This window comes from Aplidium turbinatum, chromosome 4 (assembly GCF_918807975.1).
Source record: "Aplidium turbinatum chromosome 4, kaAplTurb1.1, whole genome shotgun sequence".
Taxonomy (NCBI): domain Eukaryota; kingdom Metazoa; phylum Chordata; class Ascidiacea; order Aplousobranchia; family Polyclinidae; genus Aplidium; species Aplidium turbinatum.
In genome coordinates, this window is record NC_137475.1 from 13,190,339 (window position 1) to 13,203,370 (window position 13,032).

Here is a 13,032-nt window from a genome sequence, read left to right on the forward strand (position 1 = left end):
CAGTTGCAGAAGAAAAAAGAACCATAGCAGAGGGTGGGAATCGAACCCACGCAATTGAAATGACTATTCCCTTGCCCTAACCCTAACCCATTAGGCCACGCTGCTGTGGCGATGCATTCACTTAATTTTCTTCGTATCAAACATCTTTGGAGAAGATCGGATCGAGAAGACCGAAGATCGGAATATCACGTGCTGAGTCACATGACTGAAATCTGCTGATTCGCACGGAAAACTGTCCTTTGTTAAAGAGTCTATCGCATGTTTCAAGCTTTGGACAGATTTATACTTGAAGCTGAAACTAGGTTTACCGGCATACACCACTTGAATGATATGTTTGGATTTTTGAATCCTCACGCGGTGCTGCAAAGCGAAAGTCAAAATGGATTCATCAACGCTTTTAAAAGCACTTATGACGACGAGATGGACTTTTTGGAGTTAGCTGTGGAAATTGACAGATTTAAGAGGCTGCGGTGCGAAGCAGTGAAACCACGTTTGATCGTAATGCAACAGCGTTTGGTGTTTTACAGTGGTTAGCTAAATCACACCTACTTGATTCGACACCATATCTATGCTTGTGTCTGAAACTTTATCTTACCATTGGTGTTACGGCCAATCTCTGTACAAATCAAACGTCATATAAAACCGTTCAGGTCTACTGAAATCTTACGTCATGGAAATTCTTAAAAAATGAGCCAAGATTGCACCGTCGTTCGTAAGACCTGATGAAACATTGCATCATCACCTTTGAACACCTGTTAAAATGGCTTCATAATGATTATCATTATTACGTCACAGTATGAAAGTTATGCGTTTGAGATATTGAAATCTATTCTCGTCATTTTAAAATTGTTGATTCGAAGGTTGGTCGCATATTTAACTGTTTGCTTGGTGCTTGCCAGCTGGACGAAATATCCGTCTTTATCTAAGTAGTTTGTTCTGTAGTGACAAATTTTTAGTGGTGTATCGCGTTGCACCCCATTTTCGGTAGCCGCGGGCTAATTTTACAGGAATACACTTTTTGAATAGACGTTTCAAAAGAGTGTTTCTTTTCGGTCATTACATACAGACGAACGGATCCGAGAATCTTATGTTACAATTTTCCCACGAAGAGATTATGGTTTACCGCTGTGACCATAAATAATAAAGACGTGGCTTGTTAGTTGGTAGGCTAAGAAGCAATTAAAGCAAAGAAATAATAAAGACGAAGTTGTTGGTTGGTAGGCTACAGAAGCAAAGAAATAATAAAGACGAAGTTGTTGGTTGGTAGGCTACAGAAGCAAAGAAATAATAAAGACGAGTTCTTGTCAGTTGGTAGGCTGCAGAAGCAAAAATAATAAAGACGATCTTGTTGGTTGATATAGTCTACAGAAGCAAAAGATTAAAGCCGTTTTCTTCTCAGTTGGTGCAGAAGAATTAAAAGCACAAGAAAATTAAAGACGTTTCTTCTCAGTTGGTACTGAAGAACTTCAACCAAAAAAATTAAAGAAAAAACAACATTGACATTCATTTGAAGAAAAAAGATTAAAGACAATCGATCTGTGATTGAAGATTCAAGTGAACGAATCCAAGCAAGTTTTGTGGAACTCTAGGACTTCATATACCCGTACAACTACGGTATTGTCATTTAAATTCTTTTTGTATTTTTACGGTCTTTGCAGTTAAGTTTTTTATAACTTAACTTTGTGTGTTTGTGTAACTTAATTTTTTAATTGTTAAATTTAGCCCCAACATTTAATATGTCTACACTCGGTGGCGACAGGGACTCGACCGCCGTAGACTCGACTGAGTTTAAGCCTGAACTAAGCCTGGGGGGGAAGAACAGTCACCTTTACGCGGTCCCCCCTGTAAGTAGCATTATAAATATGCGAAACGAAGACTGTCAAAACCGAACCTCGACCCGGAGCGCTCAGCACAAGACCCCACGAGAACCGCTCTTTTCAGAGCGCGGCAGTCCCACTGTCGACAAGTACCGTCGTCCCACCATCTTACAGCTGAACGCTGAGGGCATCACATCCAGCAAGATTGATGTGATCGAGCAGCTCGCTCATAAGAACCGAGCTCTTGTCATCCTCCTCCAGGAGACCCACTGCACTTATGCAGACAAGCTAGTAATTCCACACTATTCACTAGCTGGGTCAACCCAAAGCAGGAAACATGGCCTCGCCACGTTCGTCCATGAGAGCTTGAACTGGACGCTTGCAAACTCCTCCGTCAATGAAGAAATAGAATGGGTTTGTGTGAGCATTGAAAATTACAACATCATCAATGTATACAAGCCACCATCCTCACGCCTGAACCCATCATCTATACCCGCATTCCCCTCACCCAGTATCTATGCTGGTGACTTTAACTGCCAGCACACCGAGTGGGGTTACAAGTACATCAACAGCGACGGAGAATGCCTGGCTACTTGGGCTGCGAACAACAACCTCGCCCTCCTTTACAACCCAAAAGATCCAGCCAGCTTCTGGTCCGGACGCTGGGGAACGGGCACCAACCCTGACCTGGCCTTTGCAAGCATGGACACAGACAGCTCTCTTCCTGACAGACGTGTGCTAGAGAAGTTCCCACGTTCCCAACACCGACCTTCGCTCATCACTGCCCCTAAGCTTGTCTCTCCCATCCCAAGTGCCCCAGTGAAGCGATGGAACTTTAGAAAGGCCGACTGGAATCGCTACAGCCTCATAACCAATCAAAATGTGGCGGAACTACCATCACCTTCTACCGCCAACGTGGATGAGGCCTACCAAGACTTCTGCCGTGCTATCAAATCCGCAGCCAAACAAGCTATCCCTCGCGGCCGCCGAAAGAACTACACGCCGTGCTGGGATTCAAAGTGCGAAAATTTATACCGCTCTTACGTTCGTGCCTCACCAGGTGCTGCCTCTACCTCAGCCGCAACAAAACTGCTCGATCGGCTAGACTCACGGAGGCTAGAGCGATGGAAAAACACCGTCAACACTATCGACTTTACACACTTTAGCCGGATAGCATGGAGTACTGTCAACAACCTTACGGGCCGTTCAGCACGCCCTTCCCGCCAATGCCCCGTTACTGCCAATAACATCGCATCAGAACTGGTGAAAAATGGGACCTACAAAATAGGCGATCGCAAGTTCTCCAAACTTGTAAAGAGGGAAACGTCTGATCTCTGGAAAATCCCAACACCAGACGAGGAAAGCATCTCTGAAGAGTTTACGTCAGATGAGTTCACCGCTGCCCTACAATCTACTAAGACCCGTAAGGCCCCTGGCCCCGATAACATCTGCCCCGAACTTGTACTCCATGCTGGCACCGCCATGAAGTCTTGGCTGCGAAAATTCCTGTCTTCCTGCTTATGCCAACTCAAGATCCCCAAAATTTGGAGACGAGCCAAAGTAGTCGCGATCCCTAAGCCTCATAAGCCACAAGAGGATCCGAAGAGCTATCGACCTATATCTCTTCTCTGCATCCCTTTTAAAATCTTCGAACGTCTTATCTACACTCGAGTCGAACCAATTATAGACCCACTCTTGCCCCGGGAGCAAGCTGGTTTTCGACGTGGAAGATCTACTGTGGACCAAGTCACTCTCTTGACTCAAGACATCGAAGACTGCTTTGAGGCAAAGAAGAAGGCTGGTGCTGTGTTTCTTGACCTCACAGCTGCATACGACACCGTATGGCACCAAGGCCTCACCTGCAAACTGCTCCGCCTGCTCCCGGACAGGCACATGGTCCGCATGATCATGGAGCTCGTTTACAACAGAAGCTTTACTCTCACCACCGGAAGTGGTAAACCAAGCAGGTTACGACGCCTTAAGAATGGCGTCCCTCAGGGATCTGTCCTGGCCCCCCTTCTGTTTAACATCTACACCCACGACTTGCCAATCACGGTATCCGCAAAGTACGCCTATGCCGATGATCTGGCCATTCTACACTTGTCGAATCAATGGCAAACATTAGAAGGGACTCTAAACCAGGACATGTCGACACTTTCGGCATACCTCCAGAGATGGAGACTGAAGCTCAGCGAAACCAAAACAGTGACGACAGCCTTCCACTTAAACAACCGGGAAGCAAAGCGCGAGCTCAAGATCAGCACCAATGGAAAAACCCTGCCCTTCTGCCCAAACCCTAAATATCTAGGGGTAGTCCTGGACAGGTCGCTCACTTACCGTCAACATTTGGAGTCACTACGCAAAAAGATCTCAACACGCACAGCTTTGCTAAGGCGTCTGGCCGGCTCTGGCTGGGGAGCCGGAGTTGATACCCTGCGCATTGCCACCATCGCGCTAGTTCACGCTCCAGCAGAATACTGTGCACCTGTCTGGAGCCGCAGTGCCCACTGCCATCAAATCGACACTGCCATAAACGACGCCTTGCGTATCGTGACAGGATGCCTGCGACCTACACCATCGGAAAATCTCCCTGTCCTTGCAGGCATCCAACCAGCTGAGCTTCGTCGCGAAGAAGCCATCCTGTCTCTCTCTCGTCGCGCTACGAACCCCAACCACTTGCTCTACTCAAGTCTCTACGAGTCTGTAAACGAGAAACCCCTGCGACTGAAATCGAGACACCCATTTGTACGTGCCGCACAACTCCTGATGAAAAGTGCTGAAGACCAATCCATCAGTGCGGCTACGTGGGCGGATCACCAATGGAGCTCGGAGTGGAAGAAGAACTCCTCAAGACTCCAAAGTTTCATCTCCGATACCAGCCACCATCCAACCGGAATGCATTTGCCAAGGAAGGCCTGGGTGCGGCTCAACCGCCTGCGTACTGGCGTCGGACTATTTCGCTTCAACATGCACAAATGGGGGATGGCTCCATCCGCGATCTGTGAGTGTGGCATGGAGGAACAAACCGTAGACCACACCATCTGTAACTGCGCCATCTACCATGCGCCAAATGGTGTGCGTGGTCTGCGTGAATTGGATGACGAATCAATTCAATGGCTGCTCGACACCTGCCCAAACATCTAGACCGCGTCGCCGCCACTGCCCAAGGGTGGTAAAAGGCAGAGCCCCTCGACCCTTGAAGTGGCGAAGAACAAGGTTCAAACGAAGAAGAAGAAGAAGTTTAAGCCTGATGATGTTCTTTGCGGTCGGGCAGGGCATTCTGGGGAGGGACCCAGTAACGATGAGGCTAAGTCAGTTCGAGAGGCCCGGCATCTTAGAAGGGATATTTTGACTCAAATTGGGGAACTTTCTGTAGCCCTAGGTTCTTTGGGTGATAAGCAAGAACTGTTAATTTTTCGATCTAACTTATCTACTTTAGAAGAGGAATTACGGCATTTCCATGCTCTTTTGAGTAAAATTTTTAACTCTGCAATTTTGGCAGAACTTCGTGATAAGGTAGATCCCGAATTTAACTCGTTAAAAAATAACTTCGAACAAAAAGAAAGTGAGTTCTCAGATATGTTAGATGCTGACATACATCCTGAGGATAGCGCCTCAAATGTAAGCACTAGGATGTCTAGGAGCTTGTCACGAATAATTGCACAAATTAACCTACAGCTAAGACGAGAGGAGCTCCAGATACAAGCCGGGGCCGAAGCGAGAGCTGCTGAGGCCGCCGCCAGAGCTGAGGCCATACGAGCTGAGGCCGCCGTGAGAGCTGAGGCCGAAGCGAGAACTGCTGAGGCCGCCGCGAGAGCCGAGTCCATACGAGCTGAGGCTGCCGCGAAAGCTGAGGCCGAAGCCAGAGCTGCTGAGTTCGCACTCAAAGACGCTCAGTTGAGGGCTGAACAACGTAAAGAAGTAGTTTTAGCTGAATATCGTTCAGAGTTGGGCTCCCAGCGTAGTTCTAAGAAGGGCTCTTCTAGCCATTCCAGAAGTGAACATCAATCGCAGTTTAATTTACATAACCTTTTCCAGACGCCTGTTCAGTCCGTGAGTAGACCAGTGCAATCCACACGTTTTCAAACTGTTTCAGGAGGTCTCGGGACCGCAGCTAAGGGTGTTACGAAAGCTGTAGAGCCAAGGCCTATGAATTATAACCTAACTCCTCCCCCAGAGCGTACAGGTCACGGGGTCGCCATTAGCAGTAATGTTTTGCCCTCTTCACAGTTTTCTGCACCGCTAGTTTTTGATCGCCCAGCTACACGTAATTTGGGTTGGCTGTGAGAGGCGTATCGCGTCTCCTGATTTTAACGTGTGTGAGGATCCTGATCGGGCTGTGCATGTGACTGAGCCCACTCAGCCCCTTAAGGGATATAGCTTGTCTTCTCCCGCTAAATCGAGTTCTCAACAACAGGATTGCTTTTTTGAATACCAAAATAATAGGACGTTTTTCGATAAGGCGGCCTTGATTGGTTACGATGGTAATAATATGCCATTTATCTTCTTTAAAAATCATATTACGGCCTTAATGGCAGCTTCGCCTTTAAAGGAACTCGTTTGACTTTGTTACAACCAGCTTGTGTTAGAACAGCTGCGCAAACGATTGCTAATTTGGTTTCCGACACTCCTGGCTCGTCAGAAGAATACAGGATAGAAATGTCGATAGCTCGCTTGTCCCAGCGTTTTGGGGTTCGTGGAGGTCTTTTCGCCGAACCAGAAATTAGAAAGTATCGCTATGGTAGCAAATTGACTTCGATCTCTTCCAGTGATTTGAAAGAGTTTAAAGATGAATTGTCGCAGTGTTTGCTTTACGCGCAAGCTTATGGTCAGCGCGACAAATTGGGAAGACGTTTTGTTTTGGATTTGGCTAAGCTACTCCCATTTGACGCTAAGCAGCGTTATCTTGACTTTTTAGGTGATCAGTATGGTGGCACTGATGAGCCTACTTTTCAGAGTTTGTTTGAATTTGTAGTACGAGAGGAAACGCGCAAGTCGACTGATTTTAGCATTATGCTAATGGGCGATTCTGGTGAGTCGCAGCATTTTAAAAAGTTTGGCAAAGGAAAATTGCCTTCATGTCCGGTTAGGCAGACGTCGGTAAAACCCCATGATAATGTGATGTCAGAGAGTTCGCAGTACTCGACTGCTGTTGGCGCACCGCGCGGTGGTGTGGCCAGACGTAGTGACATACCGGCATGTTTTTATTGCTCGTCACGTGGTCAAGTTGAATATCATTTTCTGTCTAATTGTAAAGAATTTTTGCGCTTGACACCTAAAGATCGGAGAGATGTTATTGTAAAAGCTGGCAAATGCTTGAATTGTTTGCGCCAGCATATGGTTAAGGATTGCGTTCATGCAAACAACTGTCGTAAGTGTGGGCCTAACAACGATAGGAAACACTATTTTCTTCTGCATGATTTTTATGTGACGTCACGTGATTCTCTGGATTCGATCGGCAAAGATGATGCTTGTGCCAGAGTTCCTGTGCGTAATGTTAAGATTGGAAATGTAAAAGCAGCCTTTAACCGCGTTACTGCTGCTCGTGTTTTGAATCCAATGACTGGCAAATCGAAGTTGGTGTATTGTCAGCATGATCCTGGTTCGCAGTTGACTTTTGTTTCGAGTGATTTGGTGTGTGAACTTGGTCTTAAACCGTATGATAAAGCGTCGTTTAAATGGATACTCTGGCTGGTCAGAAACCTACTTGTGCTGACCTTGTTAAACTCAACATCAAGTCGTTAGAGACAGATGAACTGTTTTGTGATATAACCTCGGTGGTTAACCTAGCTTGGGGTGACGATGTTAAAACTTTACCGCATAAGCAGGATTTAAGTGGTTTTCGTCATTTTCATGACGTCAATATGTTTCATTTGAACGATTGTAGTACTGTAGATATACTGATTGGCAACGACAACGCTTATTTGATGTGGGCTAAAGAAGAGCGTGTTGGTGAAAATCGTAGTGAACTGCATGCTTTACTCTCTCCTTTCGGTTGGTTGGCTTGTGGTGGTAAGTCACCCTTAGATGAAAGCGTTGCTAACGTGTGCAGAGTGCAGACGTCTTCAGAGTCAGATGTCATCTCTGGCTTTCAGCGTAAAATTGAGTCTCGTGATATGGAAATAGCAGACCTGAAGTCAGTCAGGATTTGACGTTGCAAAATGAAACCTGTGAATTGTCTCGCAATGACATTTTGGCTAGAGAACTTGTTGAACCGAATATTGAGTTGAAAGATGGTCGATTTGAGATACCTGTACCGTTGAAGGAAGATATTGATTTACCTAACAATTTTGTGTTGGCGTCAGATAGAGCTGCTGCTTTTAGGAAGAAGACTTTAAAACAACCTGAACTTCGTGATTTCCTTACTGACACCATGAAGGATCTTAAATCTAATGGCTATATTGAGCGTGCTGGTGAAGCAGAAAATGTAAAGGGATTTGAGTGGTATTTACCATACTTTGTAACGTCACAATTAAAAAAGCGTATTGTCTACGATGGCAAGTCTGAGTTTCGAGGAACTTGTGTTAATGATGTAATGTTTTCGTATCCTGACTTGTTAAACCCTTTGGCAGATCTCTTGGCTAGATTTCGGCTTAGTAGATTTGGTTTCGTGGCCGATATGACCAAGTACTTTTTTCACATTTTGGACTCTTCAATACGTATGCCCAATTTTATTGAACTGCTTACGTACACAGGCAGTGCCGTTCGGATCGTGAACGAACGCCCTTTGGTACCTTTGAGTGACGACCCTAGAGATTTTACTGTCATCACCCCTGCCTCACTTTTGACCCTATACTTAGACCCATACTGTGCTGTTGGGAAACCACATGATCGTGACCAACTAAGAAGGGATTATCGGTTCAATTTGTCACTTTCTCAGCAGTTTTGGAGTAAATGGATCGATTTTTACTTGCCAGGGCTTCAGGGCCGGAAAAAATGGTTAAAAATGGCCGAGAATTTGGAGCCTGGTCAAGTTGTAGTGGTGGGTTCTCTTCAAGACATTGGTAAACGTGGGAAGTATCAACTTGGGAGGGTGCATGAGGTGGTCCCACAAATTAGGAAAGGGAAACCTGTGGTTCGTAGAGCTAAAGTTGCCGTCTGCAACTATGATGAGAGTACGGGGAAAGTGAAAGTAGACTACGTGTTGAGGGATATTTCGTGCCTCGCCCCTGTAAAGAACACCTAAGTGTTAGGGTTTGAGCCTGGTTTTGTCTGCGGTGGCTGACACTTGTCTGAGCCCGGAACAGTCGGTTATTATCGCAACCATTGTATATAGCGTCATTTTAGCGTGTACCTATGGTACCAATTTCATGTATCGTCGTGTTTATTCTTATTGCTGTTCATTCTTTGCATGCCCTTTGTATTTGCGTATTAACTTAAACGTGAGTGACTCAAACAATTTGTGTATCGTTTGTTTTATTCATTGGCTCACGATTGTCCTTAAACTCATTTTTAGTTATGCCATGTTAGACTGTCATAACTAGGGGTCGCTATGTTACGGCCAATCTCTGTACAAATCAAACGTCATATAAAACCGTTCAGGTCTACTGAGTCTTACGTCATGGAAATTCCTAAAAAATGAGCCAAGATTGCACCATCGTTCGTAAGACCTGATGAAACATTGCATCATCACCTTTGAACACCTGTTAAAATGGCTTCATAATGATTATCATTATTACGTCACAGTATGAAAGTTATGCGTTTGAGATATTGAAATCTATTCTCATCATTTTAAAATTGTTGATTCGAAGGTTGGTCGCATATTTACCTGTTTGCTTGGTGCTTGCCAGCTGGACGAAATATCCGTCTTTATCTAAGTAGTTTGTTCTGTATAGTGACAAGTTTTTAGTGGTGTATCGCGTTGCACCCCATTTTCGATAGCCGCGGGCTAATTTTACAGGAATACACTTTTTGAATAGACGTTTCAAAAGAATGTTTCTTTTTCGGTCATTACATACCGACGAACGGATCCGAGAATCTTATGTTACAATTTTCCCACGAAGAGATTATGGTTTACCGCTGTGACCAATTGGTGTTTCAATTGCGAGCTGTGATAGGAGTTTCTCAAAGCTCAAAATGCTAAAGTCATATTTACATTCTACCATGAATGATGATTGGCTATCAGCTCTATCAATTCTTTCTATAGAAAGAGACTACGTTCAAAAACTTGATTTTAAATTATATTATGGCTGATTTTGCTTCATCGAAAGCTCGAAAAGTTCAATTTTGAGGCGGCTATTGACCTTTTATTTGCTTAATACATTTGTTGTCCATTTTTTGTCTTTTATTTTTGGCCTTAACGCTGAGACATTGAGGCTTCTTTTTCAAGCAATATAGAACTTCTGAGACGCGGCACATTATTTGTAATTATTTTTATTGAGAAGAGTGCTTGAACATGAAACTATTTCAAAATTTGCTGCCGTCTACTTAGGGCGGCATTTTCAATGAAAGCCAGGGGCGGCAGCATATGCTCCTACGCCACTGGCTTGATCGGAAGCTGAGTCAATGCTAAAGTAGCCTACAACTAGCAGTTTTAAATTTGTGACTGCTTTGCATTAGCCTATGTGGATTAAGGTCCTAAACAAGATTCACTGATGAATTTAATGAAATTAAAGGAAGGTGCAATCTAAGCAAGAGAAAGTTGAGAGGAGTAGGCTACTGCTCGCATGCTAAAGTTGCAGTGGCGATTATAAATTTAAAAGAAACTGATTTTCTTTTCCAGAGGACAGAACGCTTTTATAACTCCACTTAACTAGCTGAATCATTCGAAGGAAATCTATTCTAGCGTAGGCTACATTGCAAAGGATTCGATAGTTGTTGGAATTGACAAATGTATCAACAAACTCAAACATATCGTCGATGAGTTTGAAGTTCCATGAAAATTTCATCGTATGTCTGTTGTGCAGTTGCGGGCATGTGGGACAAATTTAAACCATTTGTAGGCTACAACAATGACATTTTTCAAGACATTTTAGATGAGTTGGTACTTTTGATAGAAAGCCACACAGCAAACTTCAGCTGCAAACCAGGACGAACCACCCCATAATCAATACAAGGAATCATTGATTGCAACTTTTGAAAGGTTTTTCCAAATAGTTTTGTTATGCTTTTTTTGTGTTCCGGTAGCTACCTCCAACGGTTGCGATTTGAGAATGTGGTTTTAGCAATTACTGAAACTTGTAAAGAATTGTTTGCGCTCCAGTAGGCCCACGACTCAAAACCGATTGAAAAGCCTAACTATACATGTTGTGCATCAATTCAGACGTCGCAAAAGTTTATGATTTGATGCTGTGATCCGCAACTTTGCATTGCAAAAAGTCCAGAAATGGTTGAATTAAATCAGGGATGTCCAAAGTCCGGCCCGCTGGACAACTCCAGCCCACGAGACGTTTTTGTATGGCCGCGCCTGTTGTTGTACAATGTGTTATTTTTGGCCTGCAGACACACAAAAATCATATGAATTCAACTTGCAGTTTTCAGAAAAATTATTGTGGCTGTTGGCCCGCGAACTCTTATTATCAAATCTGGCTCGCGTGGGAAAAAGTTTGGACACTCCTGAAGTAAATGCTTGGTTGAACTATTTTCGTTGCCTGTAAGCCTATTGTGTGTTTACAAAGTTTTCTAGACAAAATAGTTTACCTCAATGACATTTTTGTTGCAAGTGTAATCCGGTGATTAATTATTATTGATGATTTTTACATTGAACGAAGTTCTTTTCATGCTAAGAAAAGTAGGCTAATTTCAGATTAACACGAACATGCAACGCAAGATACAAATTAGTTGTACATTTGCTAAAAAATATTATGGGGCCCATTTTTAGTATTGTTTCCCGACCAGTGCTGACTTCTCTCGGAAGCCCTGCCAGAACCCACACTTTTTTGCTTGCAGTTCATGCTTTTTCTTCTTCCTTGCTAATTCTATGGTCATGTGTAATGGTTTACTGGCTACTGCTGGGCCATATTTGAAACAGAAAAGATTAATCTTTTGTTATTTGCTGCACTATGTTCAACAAGCTTTTCGCAATATAAAAAAAAATATTTGTTTTGTTATTGTCAGCTTTTGTAGCCTGTTTTCAAATCAATATGAATAATGTCTTTCAGCAGGCTACTTTTTTACACAATCATGACAAAACTGCAACTAATGTACAGTACTGTACTTTACTCTCTACCGTAGGCTACTACCTACTGTATATAAAGGCAAATATTTAAGATTATTGCATTTATTGCAATGTTGTCAACACCATAATAATTCTATTTAGAGAGATCGTGGTGATTATTTGATGGATACACTCCATTCTTTGGTTAACAATCGTAGATCTAAAACTACGTCGTTCAAGATTGTTATTTTCCTTGGAGAAGTGAATCTCACTTACGTGAAAAAAAGAAGCCAGCAAGTATACAATTCCTTCACAACAGAGTTTGACAAGGGAAGAATGCAGGTGTGAGATTTTTTTGCCTTAGAGCAATGGCTTTTAATTGTAGTCACAAGAGTCGCATGCGGCCTTTGAAAATTAATATCTTGGCACACATGTATTTAAGTTTTATCAATTTCATCTTCATGTCTGGTTAAATGCAATTATTCAAATTTTTGCACTCTAATAGCCTATACGTAGTATAAGGCTATAGGCAATCGAAGACCTGAGTTGCAAAATTAGTGTAGTCACATTTTGTGGAAATTTATTTATCAACAAAAATATGTTGTATGTTGTACAGTGGTCCATGCTTGTCCTCGCGCAAAATTTGATCTAGAAATCTGCTTAATTTCGCTAAAACACACGCTGGTGTTTGCATAAAAACAAAAGATTAAACAACATTGAAAAAGTTTTTTCTCAAAAGTCGTATTTTGAAGTTTGTATATAGTTCTTCAATTCAGGTTTTCAATTGTTGTTGATATTAACTCAATTCGTAGCAATGTGTTATGACTGTGGCCTGGTTGTAACACATTTTGTCTTTGATATGTTATTTCAAGTTCAATCGCCTGATAATTTCTTCAAGGCTTTTTGTTCCATCGACCGTATAGTCGCGTTGATACTCTTTTGTTTATTTGGCTGTATAGGCTAGTAGCCAAACAAGGAAACCAACCGCAGATAGACCAACAGTGTTGCAGCTTTATTTTATAATATACTCCAACAAAACACACCTGTATAACGTAGTCCCGTATATTACAGTACATTGCAGGGTTTCCAAAACTGCGGTCCGCAAACCATTGGTGGTCC

General features: G+C 43.2%; 1 protein-coding gene across 1 annotated transcript; it reads left to right on the plus strand.

The window, feature by feature from the left end:
- The first annotated feature begins 330 nt into the window (after positions 1-330).
- LOC145768919 (uncharacterized) lies at positions 331-12,261 on the plus strand. The gene is made up of 4 exons (XM_082580523.1): positions 331-498; positions 2,079-2,552; positions 2,610-3,278; positions 12,076-12,261. The coding sequence occupies exons 1-4, from the start codon at positions 331-333 to the stop codon at positions 12,259-12,261; spliced, it is 1,497 nt and encodes a 498-aa protein (XP_082436649.1).
- The last annotated feature ends 771 nt before the right edge of the window (positions 12,262-13,032 follow it).

Bases quoted from the DNA above. Each gene is read 5' to 3' on its own strand.
- LOC145768919 (XM_082580523.1), top strand. From the start codon at position 331: ATGTTTGGATTTTTGAATCCTCACGCGGTGCTGCAAAGCGAAAGTCAA. The intron at 499-2,078 runs GTAATGCAACAG...ATCCTCCTCCAG, and splicing joins CAGTGAAACCACGTTTGATC to GAGACCCACTGCACTTATGC. The intron at 2,553-2,609 runs GTGCTAGAGAAG...ACTGCCCCTAAG, and splicing joins GCTCTCTTCCTGACAGACGT to CTTGTCTCTCCCATCCCAAG.